At 42.9% G+C, this 13863-nt stretch overlaps 1 protein-coding gene across 5 annotated transcripts in view; it reads left to right on the top strand.

Annotated features, from left to right (window-relative positions):
* The first annotated feature begins 580 nt into the window (after window positions 1-580).
* HMGXB4 (HMG-box containing 4) overlaps window positions 581-13863 on the top strand; it is a 37444-nt gene continuing 24161 nt past the window's right edge. Inside the window, exons 1-6 of one of the 5 annotated variants that reach the window (XM_023509468.1) lie at window positions 604-680; window positions 6223-6321; window positions 6970-7118; window positions 7359-7437; window positions 7545-7659; window positions 8465-9423. In XM_023509468.1, the coding sequence (XP_023365236.1) occupies window positions 8533-9423 (891 nt within the window). In that variant the 5' untranslated portion in view covers window positions 604-680; window positions 6223-6321; window positions 6970-7118; ... (1 more) ...; window positions 7545-7659; window positions 8465-8532. Of the gene's footprint in view, window positions 681-6222; window positions 6322-6969; window positions 7119-7358; window positions 7438-7511; window positions 7660-8464; window positions 9424-13863 lie in introns of those variants that run through there. The other 4 variants (XM_023509469.1, XM_023509467.1, XM_023509470.1 and 1 more) reach the window with 4 other exon arrangements.

Here is a 13863-nt window from a genome sequence, read left to right as displayed (position 1 = left end):
CCTGCCTTGGCCTCCCAGTGTGCTAGGATTACAGGTGTGAGCGACTGCGCCCAGCCTCTCTGAAGACTCTTTTTAAGTTTTAAATGAAAATAATTATGGGGAGGGATGTAGATAATTAGCCATGCAAATTATTTTACAGTGCGTTGTTACGGAGATAACAATCACCGTCGAACATTCAAATGCAGTTAATAAATTCCAAATAAGCAGCACTGCTTTACTCTAGGTGGATCTAGGTTTTGCAAAGAGGGAAATTACGGTATAAAAACATGTTGAAAGAAGCGGCAGTCTTGTGGGAAAAGAACGACACCGTTCCAACTATTATTACCTATGCATTGTTGAGCAAGTAACCTAGCCTCTCTGAGCCTGTTTCTCTTCTGCAAATTACAACAACACCTACCTCACAGAGATCCTGGGAGATTTAAACAATATAATATTCATAAAGCTTTTATCTCAAGCCTGGCACACAGCAAATTCTCAGTAAATACTAGCTCCCACGGTCCGCAAACTGAGCTTATTCGATGCGCTCGGCGCTCTTTCTCGAATGGGATTTCCCCCCTCCTGAGTCGGAGTCTGCGCTCTGCGCTTGACTGAGGCTCCCTGGCCGCTCGCGCTTTTCTCTCCTTCTCCAAGATGGCGGCTGTCGGCGGCGCTGAGGCGGGATCCGGGCGAGACGAGTGAAGGTAGCGGCGAGCGGAGCCCCCACGAGGCCGGGCTGGGCCCCACCCTGAGGCGGCAGCAGCCCCGCCCCGCCGCCACCCGCCGCCCTGGGCCCGCGACACAGTCCCGGGGACGCCCCAGGCCCGTCGCGGCCTAGCCCAGGGGCCGAGCCGGGGACTTGAGTAGCGGCCGTAGCCGCCCCCGGGAAGGGGCTGGAGCGGGCCGAAGGAGGAAGGCGGTCGGGAGCTGTTCAAATGGGGAAGGCGGGAAAGCTGCGGGGCCGAGAGGGGGCGTGCGGCCGCCCCGGGGGCCTGCGGGCCGGGGCCGCCCCTCCCCCTGCCCGGGCCGTCTCCGCCCTCGGGGGCTCAGTGCTGCAGCCTGGGACGCGGGAACCTGGGTCCGGGCAGAGCTGCAAGCTTCGGACCCGGGATGCAGGGGTCCCTGGGGCTGTCAGGGGGAAAAGGCTCCAGGGCCGGGCCGACTGGAGGGCTGGGTCCTCGGCTGGCAGGAGAGGATACGAGGAGCTTTCTTTTCCTCTTCGCAGAGCTTTGTTAAACTAGCTGTTGCTGCAAAACTGCCGGGAGAATCCCATTGGTTTGCCGTGGGGACCACAAAAATGGTGGTCCCGCGGGCTGTTTGTATAAATAACCTGGTATTGTGTATATTCTTTGCGTACGACCCAGTTAGAACGTATCTTCGTAGTGGGATTCTTTTCCAAACAGGCCCATCTTCCCTCTACAACTGCTACTTGTAGATTCACTTTGTTTCGTGCAAAAAAGGAGGAAATTTACCTTCCTTCTTTCTGATGGGTAAGCTGGTGGCTAATACTCCCTCACAGCAGAATAAATAAAAAACGGAATCCGAAAGAAAGTCTATTGACGGGACAAGGCTTGTCAAAATTTCTGTTGCTGGTCTATGGAATTGTGTGTTGTCAGCCAATCTGTGCGGTGGTCGTGGTTCCGCTTAATTGCATTGCAATGAGAGGATTCAATCCACATCCCAGGCTGTCGGGATCTGCAGCTTCCAGAGCTGGCAGGGGCTGTGAGTGCTGCATAGGTAGATCCCTGGAGAAGGGAGTGGCAAGAGAATTCGGAGTCACTGTATTCAGAGATTGGAGGAGACCTCGGGGAAAATGAGAAGACATCACATCACCTGTTCAAATACTAAAAGTCAACAACAAAATACTAAAACAACAACAAAAGCTCAGAAACTGGCAACAGCTGGACGTGTGTCGTCCTTACCTGCACCGACTGGCAGTTTGAGTTCTTACAAGTGCTAGAAGAAGAGAACTCAGAATCTTGGACAAAGCTCTTATCCTGGACTAGACCTGGATTTCGGGGTTTCTCTCGCTGCCCACTTCATGAGACTTAGTTTGTTTCCTTTTTTCAATACTCATTGATATTATTGGATGAAGAAGATTGTTAGTGACCACTGCAGCTCAGATTGCCTCAAAAAACCACCTTCTGAAACCCATTTTCAGGATAATTTTAATTTTCAAAATGACCAAGTACTCTGATGATTTTATATCATCAGATCTCTGATTACTTTGGTCATCCTGGAGGCCTTTGCCTTAACATAACTTGTATATTTATCTCCAAGTGGAAGAGCCACTCTGCCTCCCCTTTTTCATCTCCTGAAGAAAGTCACAGAAGAGCCAGTTAATAATTTGCACATTTCATAAGCTTACTTTTTTTATGATGAATGTTTCCTCCATGAACAATATTAAATGATGAACTTTTACTTATGTTGTCATATCTTAGCACATGGAGACAGACATAACTATCCCTGTCTCTTGAAGTTTGACAACATTGAATTTTATAAACTCCAAAATTATGGAATTCAGGAGAATGGGTTTTAACACCTGTTTTACATTTGCCAACATTTAATGTAATTATGACCTCTGTTATTGGACGTGAAAATCAAACCTGATGTTTTTTGTTTTTACTAATCCTCACAATCTGCTTCCTACCCCTGAACTCTGAATTCATCATGGTTAATACTTAAAGACCTAGAACAAATATCAGGGGTTCTTCTGATCTTATATAAATGTTGCCTGCACTCTGCCTTTTCACTGTTGCTTGAGACTTCTTTATCTGGTATCATCTTTCCTCTATAGTCAGCAATCAAAGCTAACCCCTGAACCGCAGTAAAACCTTGATTTTAAAGAACCTAGTAATTTGGAGCCTATCTGTCTGCCTAGGCTGCAGGTGGTATAGTCCATTATGTTTAGTGTTCATTATTCAAGCTCTTGGCTGCCCCCATTTCTTGAGTGAATTAGACTAATCTTCAGGCCTCATTCATTTTTTTCTTCAGGTTGTTTAATCCTATTCACAAAATGCTCTTCAGTGGTTTTAATAGAAAATTTGAACATTAGCAGGCCTAATTCTACTATATAATATGTAACACCAGCATGTTTTCTGTATTGGCCTGTGCTGCCTTTTTTTTTTTTTTTTTTTGAGACAGAGCCTCAAGCTATCAGCCTGGGTAGAGTGCTATGGCATCACAGCTCACAGCAACCTCCAACTCCTGGGCTCAAGCGAGTCTCCTGCCTCCGCCTCCCAAGTAGCTGGGACTACAGGCGCCCCCCACAACGCCTGGCTGTTTTTTGGTTGCAGCCGTCATTGTTGTTTGACGGCCCGGGCTGGTTTCAAACCTGTCAGCTCAGGTGTATGTGGCTGGCACCTTAGCTGCTTGAGCCACAGGCGCCGAGCCCACAACTTTTTTAATCCATTAGCTGTCTTTTAAACCACTCAGTTATGAGACTATGAGTGCTTTCCCATAATCCAGTAAGTCAACTTCATTTTTGTTCTCATACTGTGTTCAGAGGTACTTATTTCTATTTGTTAGATTGCTCAGCTCTGTTTTATGTTGGTTTTGATGTTACCAAAGGGAAGACCTGTACATGAGTCTCACGAGCTGCCTTTGTTTACATTTAGGAATGCATTTTGTTGCCAACAGATTAATGACTATATAGCATTGAATTTTTAAGATTTTCTGTCATTATTTCTCAAATATTCTTTGCCAAAATTCATTTGGCATGAAAAGCATTTGACTTGAGGTCTCTAGTTGTGGTAGTTCTTAGCATTATCAGTCTGTGAAAACCAACATTATCTCTGTGTTTTTCTTATAAACCTAATACTTTAGTACCAATGGAAGGATATACTGTTTTCAAATGAGTAGCTATAATCCCTGTATGACATCCCCCTTCCCATTCCTGCACCCCTTTTGGAATCAGCACCACTTGGGTGGTAAAAGGAGGACAGAGCTGGGTGCAGTGGCTCATGCCTGTAATCCTAGCACTCTGGGAAGCCAAGGTGGGTGGATTGCTTGAACTAAGGAGTTCGAGACCAACCTAAGCAAAAGTAAGACCCTGTCTCTAGTAAAAATTTGAAAAACTGAGGCAAGATGATCACTTGAGCCCAAGCATTGGAGGTTGCTGTGAGGTGTGATACCACAGCACTCTACCCAGGACAACAGCTTGAGACTCTGTCTCAAAAAAAGGTAGGACAGCAGTTTCCACTTAAGAAAGCTTAATACTTCAATTCTGAAACTTGGGTGGTGCCCCTAGCTCAGTGGTTAGGGTGCCGGCCACATAAACTGTGACTGGCGAGTTCGAACCTAGCCTGGGCCAGCTAAAACAATGACAACTTCAACAACAGCAACAACAAAAATAGCTGGGCATTGTGGCAGGCCTGTAGTCCCAGCTACTTGAAGGCTGAGGAGAGAGAATCTCATAAGCCCAAGAGTTGAGGTTGCTGTGAGCTGTGATGCCACAGCACTCTACCCAGGGCAACAGTTTGAGACTGTCTCAAAAAAAAAAAAAGGTAGACTGAAAACTTGCCTCTTCCCATTTTTACATGAGGCCTGAGCTTGACTTACTACGAACAAGCCCTTGAGTAGGCAGTTCTCCAGACTAATCTTTAAAGTAATCCAATTAATGGGGTTTCTTTACTCTAGCTTCTTTTACCTTGACCAAGTCCATTCTTCATTTTGCTTCTCAGAAAAATTTAAAAATGCTTTTTTATATATTAATCTTCTAAATTATTCTTGGCAATACTTCTTCTCTTTTCTACTTAGACCTACCTGTGCATTGTATTTTATCTGGCTTGTGCAAATAAGTCTTTTTTTCCTTTTTGTTTTTTAAATGTTAACTCTTATTATGAAAGTTTTCCTTGTTACTCACATTCATCTTTTCTTTCACAAAAGTTCCATATTTACCTGAAGTATTTTCCACATTTACCCGAAGGGATTAGTAACCTGTCACTGAACTATTCTTCAGTATTTCTAAATCCCATTATAATAATGAAGGTAAAATAAAACTTAAATAAGTGACCAATCAGATTAACTACTAAGCATTTAACTAACTGGATGAGAACATTTCCAAAATATTTAGTAGATAATTTTTAAATTTCGTATAGGACTTGTGACATTACTTGCCCTTAAAGTATTTGAAGAACTTATAGTGCATTGTCATCTTCAAAGTCAAAATGGACCGTGTAAACTTGAATGGCAAACTTTGTTTTGAATTTTAATACATGATAGAGGATGTTTAAATCATGATAACTTATTTGTGAAGAACTTAATCATAAAAATTTCATCACCAGTAAACATGATAATTTTCCCTATTTTTACTTCCCCTTTAAAAAAGGCTTGTTAGGACTCGGTGCCTGTAGCTCAGTGGTTAGGGCACATACACCTGAGCTGGCGGGTTCAAGCCCACCCAGGGCCTGCTAAACAGCAGTGACAACTGCAACAAAAAAATAGCCAGGTGCTGTGGTGGGCACCTATAATCCCAGCTACTTGGGAGGCTGAGGCAAGAGAATTGCTTAAGCCCAAGAGTTTGAGGTTGCTGTGAGCTGTGGTGCCACAGTATTCTACCCATGGTGACATAATGAGACTCTTTTTAAAAAAAAAAAAAGCTTGTTAGTGGTGAAAATTGTCATATCACCACTCAACATAAGCAGTATGCCTACTTTTACAATTTTATAAATTTAAACAAGTTCATACAGCCCAACAAAATACACACAAGAGAAATTATGCTGTAAACTTGAATATCACTATATTGCTATCATCTTTTCTGTTTCAATTACGATGCGGTAGGTTTTACCATCTCACCAATCCAATTGGTAGAGTTTTCTGGTCTTCAGGTGTTTGGTGTAGTCTGTCTTCCTCTATATGTTGCTTTACCTTTGCATTTTTTAACCAAGACTAAACCTGTCCCCCTGACTTAATGTCAGTTTTCACCCTGTCTCAGTGTTGTTGTCAGTCCTGTTGGCATTTCAGGAATTCTCATTAATTTTGGCAGTGTTTTTTATATAGAAAGTATTTTATATACTTCCCCAAATGAGAACCTTAATTCATGACCAAAATCTAATTAAGCCTAGCATACTTCCTGCAGTCTCAACCCCAATATATTTACAAACAGAATGAGGAGGTGACAAGACACTCCTTTATTTCTTGCTGCCCTTCCAGTCCGCCCTTGGATCACTCCGCATTTTCATCTGGAAGGTTACTTCTCCACAGTGATTTCGCATTACAGGAGGGTTTTCCTTCTTTGTTTCTCAGACCTGGTCCTGTAGACGGGAAGGAGCCTGGACACAGTGACACATTCTCAAAGACCCTGCAGGACCGCCATGGCTTATGATGACTCCATGAAGAAAGAAGGTATGACCCCTTAATCTGAGAAGCATTCCGAAGGGGGTATCCTCTTCAGTCCTTGCAGCCCATGGACATAGAGACCAGGACTGGGCACCACAGTCTGGACTCCCAGGTGATGGGCCAGACCACTGTTATGACACTGAGCCTCCACGACATCCCCAGACTGGGCCCATGGAAACGAAAACCAGGACAGGGGTTCCAACATGAGAGTCTGAAATATGAGACTAGTTTACTGGGGTGATCCCCTGCAGCACTCTTGGTCCTTGCCAGCTCCAGTGTGCAGGAGTCCAGGGATAGGAATCACATACTGGACTCCCACAGAGCAGCGCAGCACACATATCCTTATTCTTTTCAGCCTTCCCTCTGCAAGTCTGTGTCCACCTGCTGAATCACAGCCAAGAGTCCATGTCTGAGGATATACATGGGGCCTTTGCATAGTGTGGAAGCATTGTTTCATCAGGTTTGGTTCTTGTATTTGCAGCCAGGTCATTAAGAAATATTCTGTCCCCCTGGGCCTAGCCCTATATTTCAGTGAACTTATTGAAACATTATTTTATTTTAATTTGGTAATAGAAGGACTGTTACGTTACATGTGTAGTCATTAATGTACTTGACTTTATTTTTTTCTTTTCCAAATGAACCTGTGCTTCTCAGATTGCTTTGATGGTGATCACACTTTTGAGGACATAGGACTTGTAGCTGGCCGAAGCCAACGGGAAAAGAAACGTTCTTATAAAGATTTTTTAAGGGAAGAGGAAGAAATTGCTGCTCAGGTCAGGAATTCTTCCAAGAAGAAGTTAAAGGTAAATCCTAAACGTTTCCCTTAGGAAACTTTTAAACTATTTTGTATCATATTTCCTAATATTTGAAGATGAAAATGTCCTTTAACAACTTAGGAAAAGAAAATTAAAATGTTCACATCTGTTTTTGTTTCCTATACTTTGTTTTCCAAAGTCAAATATCATCAAAGAACAAGTACTTTCAAACTGCCCTTACCCTTATCATCTTATTATGGGTTAATTCTTCTTCCTGCCTGATTGCAGGATAGTGAACTCTACTTCTTGGGGACGGACACGCATAAAAAGAAGAGAAAGCACTCCTCTGATGATTATTACTATGGAGGTAAGGATGGAAAGGGGCAATAAGTGGGATAAACACATCACTGGTTCTTGGAGTCGGGGTAGGGGAAAGGGATCCAGATGTTGCTGACTCAGTGGCCTATTTAACAGGACAGTGGTTCTTGTTCTGAGTGCCGATAAACCAGTGTGAAGGAGGAGAGAGGTGGAGGGCTGGTATTTTGGAGGATTCAGCATAGAAGAACAGTCTTCATTTGTGATATACCAGGTACCAGGTTCCTTCTCCCCCCAATCATCCACTTATCTTGTGCCCATTGTTATCTAGCTTCCCTTTTGCCATATGTAGTCCTTGGGCCCTCTGGCCTGCACCTGTGGGTCACTTCTCAACCAGTGTATTCCTACTCACAGAATCAGTTTTCTTAGCTGTGTTATACACATAGCTGACGAGACTAAACTTTTACCAGAATGGGTTTGACCTGAACAGAGAAACAAATGGTATTCTGTCCGCAATCTGAATTTTAACTACCCATGATCCCACAGCTATAGTCCAATCTTCTGGTTACTTCTGAAGATTCAGTGAAGAGAAACAGCTTTAGTGAGAAGAGCTGTCTCCAAGGTCAGAGGCAGAATCTACCAAGCCAAGAAGCACATGGGCATCATCTCTGAATGTTAGGATCAGTTAAAGGGTCTCCCTTCAGGGCGGCGCCTGTGGCTCAGTCAGTAGGGTGCCGGTCCCATATACCGAGGGTGGCGAGTTCGAACCCGACCCTGCCAAACTGCAACAAAAAAATAGCTGGGTGTTGTGGCGGGTGCTTATAGTCCCAGCTACTCAGGAGGCTGAGGCAAGAGAATCGCCTAAGCCCAAGAGCTGAAGGTTGCCGTGAGCTGTGATGTCATAGCACTCTACCGAGGGTGACAAAGTAAAACGGTCTCTTTAAAAAAAAAAAAGTTCTCCCTTCAAATCATTCCTGTTAGCCTCTTCCTCGTGTTAGGTGGGTCTTTTTGGTGAGAGAGGAAACTTGTTAGACATTGCTCCCTATTGTATTGATGGTACTTTTCTTGATTGTTTCTAGACATTTCGTCTTTGGAATCGTCACAAAAGAAAAAGAAAAAGTCCAGCCCACAACCCACTGATACAGCTATGGACCTGTTGAGAGCTATCACTTCCCCACTCGCAGCAGGCTCTAAGCCCTCCAAAAAGACAGGGGAGAAATCCTCTGGGTCTTCAAGCCATTCAGAGAGTAGAAAGGAGCACCACAGGAAGAAAGTAAGTGGAAGCAGTGGGGAACTATCCCTGGAGGATGGTGGCTCCCACAAACCGAAAAAAATGAAACCTCTGTATGTGAACACAGAGACACTGACTCTTCGTGAACCTGATGGTTTAAAGATGAAACTTATTCTCTCACCAAAGGAAAAAGGAAGCAGCTCAGTTGATGAAGAGTCTTTTCAGTATCCCCCTCAGCAAGCAACTGTGAAAAAATCCTCAAAGAAATCAGCTCGGGATGAGCAAGGTGCTTTACTCCTAGGACATGAGTTACAGAGCTTTCTGAGAACAGCCCGGAAGAAGCACAAGTCGTCCTCAGACCCACATTCATCTCCTGGCCCTGAAGGCTGTGGGTCTGATGCCTCCCAGTTCCCAGAATCCCACAGTGCTAACCTTGATATTTCAGGACTTGAGCCTATTCTAGTAGAATCGGACTCATCCTCCGGTGGGGAACTAGAGGCTGGGGAGTTAGTGATAGATGATTCTTACCGGGAAATCAAGAAGAAAAAGAAGTCAAAGAAGAGCAAGAAGAAGAAGGACAAGGAGAAACATAAAGAGAAGCGACACTCCAAGTCCAAGAGAAGTTCAGGACTTTCTACTGCAGCAGTGGGAGAGGTCACAGTGACACCAGGCCCTCCTCCCAGCATCCCATACCCTGGAGCAGCTGCCCCACCTCCTCCACCACTACCTGCCCTCCACACAGATGGGCATAGTGAGAAAAAAAAGAAAAAAGAAGACAAGGACAAAGAGAGAGAGAGGGGAGAAAAGGTAAAACATTTTTTTAAATGTGATGGAGGTAAGAGATAAAGAAGGTTCTTCCTAGATAGCAGGTAGACCTGAGAGTTAAGCAGTTGAAGTGAACCACTGGGAACATAACATGATCAAGGAGACCTGTTGGGATGATAACAAGTATAAAATATACCAATGGTTATGTCAGCTTGGTACCAGAATAGAAGCTGTCTTAATTATTCATAGATTTTCTCAATGGAGTTTTTCTCCCATTATGCCAAGAATAGATTTAGGTATACCATTGGTTATTGTAGCTGGTTCTTGGAATTCATAGAAGGAGCTAAACCCAATTTTTTTCACTTAGCACAGGCTGCCGGGGCAGTTGGGATATATTAAAAGGCATTCTTTGAGTTCATTTTGAAAAACAGATTGCCAGAATTGTAGAATAATGAGCAGTCAAGTAACACAGTAAGCTAATGGCTTTCTACTAACTGTTGTTGGCTACTTGTATTACATATTCTTTTTACATAAATGTGTATGCTTTCACCATTTGAGTGCTTGCTTACTGTATGCCAAGTTCAATGCTACGGATAGTGCCAAGAAGTGCAAATAAATATGAGCTCAGGGAGTTCTCTGACAGAGAGATAGGAATGAGAAATCAATTACCTTGGTTTGATTTTTTCACAACTTGAAAGTTTCTGGCAGTGTGCTTTAGGATCTGATGACTGTCATGAGCAGTTTTCTTTACTAAATAGAATTTTTGGTCCCTGTGACAAAATAAAAAATTTTGTAGAAATTTAGAAGCTCAGAATAGTAGAAAAAAAAATCAAGCATGGCTTGAAATAGTAGAAAAAAAAAATCAGCGCCTATGGCTCAGCAAATAAGGCGCTGGCCCCACATACCAAGGGTGGCAGGTTCAAACCCGACCCCAGCCAAATTGCAACAAAAAATAGCCGGACATTGTGGCAGGTGCCTGTAGTCCCAGCTACTCTCGAGGCTGAGGCAAGAGAATTGCCTAAGCCCAAGAGCTGGAGGTTGCTGTGAGCTGTGTGATGCCACCGCACTCTACTGAGGGCGATAAAGTGAGACTCTGTCTCTACAAAAAAAAAAAAAATCAAGCATTGTTTTGTCACCTAAGGACAATCAATTTCTTCTTTTGTTTATAGTTCTCCAAAATGAAATGTGAGATAAAATCCGAAAGAAAAGCTACTAAGGGGTGGCACCTGTGGCTCAGAGAGTTAGGACGCCAGCCCTATATACCGAGGATGGCAGGTTCAAACCTGGCCCCGGCCAAACTGCAATAAAAAGAAAATAGCCGGGCATTGTGGTGGGCGCCTGTAGTCCCAGCTACTGAGCAAGAGAATCGCCTAAGGCCAAGAGCTGGAGGTTGCTATGAGCTGTGACACCACAGCACCCTACCGAGGGCAACAAAGTGAGGCTCTGTCTCTAAAAAAAAAAAAAAAAAAAAGAGAAAATCACATATGTTAAGAATTTGGGAATGAGAATTTCATTAAAATCTATGAGGTGGTAGTTACTTTCCCCACTGTAAAAGATGCCTTTTAAAAAGTATGTGTATTTATATATCTATCTCAGAAAGAAAGAACAAAGCTGTACCTTCTGAGCCAAGATCAGTTTGACCTAGGTACTCAGATCCTAAGCCAGGTTTTATTCATCTGTCTATTTGAAAACTGCTTTATGAAATATCCTGTGTAAGATTTTGTGTATCCTAAAGATTTCCAATCTAATGATAGATGATAATGCTATAAACTAAATGTACGTGAACATGGAAGGGCACGGTAGTCAAATACTAGAGGGAGGAAGAGGAGTGCAGGGGGAGGGAATGCATGGAGGCAGAGGTGCTCAGGACGCAACAGAGTGAAATAACAGAACTCTAGTCATGCATTTCTAATTGCCAGGTGAGTATTTCTCCTCAGATGCCTTGGTTTCCTTAACACTTTAGGTCACTCATTAAGTTCCTCTTTTCCTACATTCCCAGTGTCTTTCCAGTCAATTCAGTCCAAAATATATGCATATTATTTTTCTCAACATTTTATTATGAAATTTTTCAAACAAAAAGGATTGAAAGAAAGGAAAAAAAAAAAAAGTAAACTTCTTGGGCAGCACCTGTGGCTCAGTGAGTAGGGCACTAGCCCCATATACCAAGGGTGGCGGGTTCCAACCCAGCCCAGCCAAACTGCAACAAAAAATAGCCGGGCGTTGTGGCAGACACCTGTAGTCTCAGCTACTCGGGAGGCTAAGGCAAGAGAATCGCCTAAGCCCAAGAGCTGGAGGTTGCTGTGAGCTGTGATGCCACAGCCCTCTACTGAGGGCGACAAAATGAGACTCTGTCTCTAAAAAAAAAAAAAAAAAAAGGATTGAAAGACTTGTAAGGTGAATAGCACACCCACCACTGAGAATCCACAGTTAGTACTTTGTTTGCTTTATCATCTTCATCCATCCATCCATCGTCTATCTTTTTAAATCTATTTCAAAGTAATTGTTGGTATCATACAATTACCCTACACACTTCAGCATATCATTAACCTGAGTTCAATATTAGGGTTCAAAGATTTTTTCAGATAAAACGTACATAGGGTGAAATGCACAGATGTTGGTGCCTTTTGATAAATGCATACCCTGTGCACCTGAACCTCTATCAAGATACCTGGCACTAGCATCATCCCGGAGAGTTTCTTATGCCCCTTTCCAGTCAATCCCCACCCCCAAAGCCAACCACTGTTTGTAATTATTTCCCAGTCTTTTACTTCACTTTTACATTTCCCTTCTCCCTGCTCCCCTGCAACTTTTTACTCTCAAGTGTTAAGCCTGTGAGTCTTCTTCATGAATAACTTTCAAGCCTTTATCTCCCTTACCACTGCTTCCATCTTGGGCCTCTACCGTCCCTTTCACGTCTTTTCATTTCTTCCTTGATGAACTTAATCTTACACTTTGATGCCAAAGTGATTTTAAATACCATCCCAGATGACAGTCCTGTGTTCAGCATTTTCAGTGGATCCTTCCTGCTTTTGTGTTAAGACTAAGCTGTAATAGGACCAGCATCCTGTCTTTCTCTTACTCTGTCCCTGGTGCTTAACCTGTAGTCTGGCCTATTGTAGATAGTCAGTAAATATTTGTTGAATGAATAAATAGCAAAGTCCAGACCTTGGCCAAGCATTCATAATTATCTGGATTTACTCCTAATCCTCCCTTTTCGGTTTTACTTCCTACTGGTCTGCTTTACATCGTTTGTGTGGAAATCAGACTCGTTTCCTGTGTGTTCTCACTTTTCCATTCCTTTGCATATTTTTTGCACTGACCCTTGCTGCCTTGCATATTGAAGTTCTGCCTTTCCTTCTAACACATTCTGAACTCCTTTATGCTAAGGACTGTTTTAGTCACATAATAGCATCTTCAACTCCTCAGTGTCCTTGGTAAGCGCTTTGTAAGTATGCGAACGAATGTATGATGAAAAACATTGTTGAAAAATAGGTTGGGAGCAAATTGTAGGAAATATTAATTGCCAAAATAAGGGACTTGGTAGTGGGAACTTCAAGGTTTATGAGCAAGGTTTAGGTATGATCTAAGTGATAAAGAATAAGAATCAGATAAGAATAAAATGCTAGAGCTGTACAAGGTAGAGTAAACTGAGGAGATGTGTGACAGACCTCCCTGGAGGTTATTATAGTTCAGAAGGTGGTTAATGAGAACCTGCAAGAAATAAAGTTGAACAGATGGATTCAGGAGGGACTCTGAAGGAAAACTGATAGGATCTAGCAACGGGGCTCACATCTGGGAAAGCAGAAACATAAACCAGTGTGAGGGATGTCTCTAAGTCTTGAACCTGGGTGCCTTAGAAAATAATAACCTCATCAAGGTTAGGGACTTACTCATCTATAATTCCCCCATGTGGCCAGCAATATTACTAGCAAAAAATGAATTTTACTTTATAATAAAACCTTATTATGAATGTGTATTTGATTGTTTAAAAAATCTGAAGTAGTCATAATCTGAATTTCTTCATTGAAAGAGTTTCAGAAATAGTCTGGGCTCATGCTGGAGAGGCAGAGAATTCAAGTGCATTAGGGTGGAATGAAGCTGGATCAGTGGTGAGAAGTGAGTGCAGCAAGGGTGGCTTTCAGTGGGGGGTTGGCCTGACACCAGAAGGGAAATCGTACTCCCTCCCTGCTGAAGGCAGCCTTTCAGTGTTCTTTTGGGATGGGGGTGCTTTTTGCTTTTTGTTGGTTGGTTGGTTGGTTCTGCTTGTTTTGAGTCCCTTCTGAGGAAAAGTAGAGAAATCATTTGTCAGTACCTTGATGATTTCCCACTGAAGATCATCCCATTGAAGGGAATGAAACCAGTAAGAATCCAGATCTGCTGAACTCAGGTCTACCTTTTAACTTCATTAAATTCTGCCTTAAATTTGTTTTTGGTTTATATTGGAGGAGCAAGAAAAAGTTACATTTCTTTTTTTTTTTTTTT

The sequence above is a fragment of the Otolemur garnettii genome, unplaced genomic scaffold (assembly GCF_000181295.1).
Source record: "Otolemur garnettii isolate 467f Iridium unplaced genomic scaffold, OtoGar3 scaffold00007, whole genome shotgun sequence".
In the NCBI taxonomy this organism is placed as follows: Eukaryota; Metazoa; Chordata; class Mammalia; order Primates; family Galagidae; genus Otolemur; species Otolemur garnettii.
This window is presented reverse-complemented; position numbering and strand designations above follow the sequence as displayed.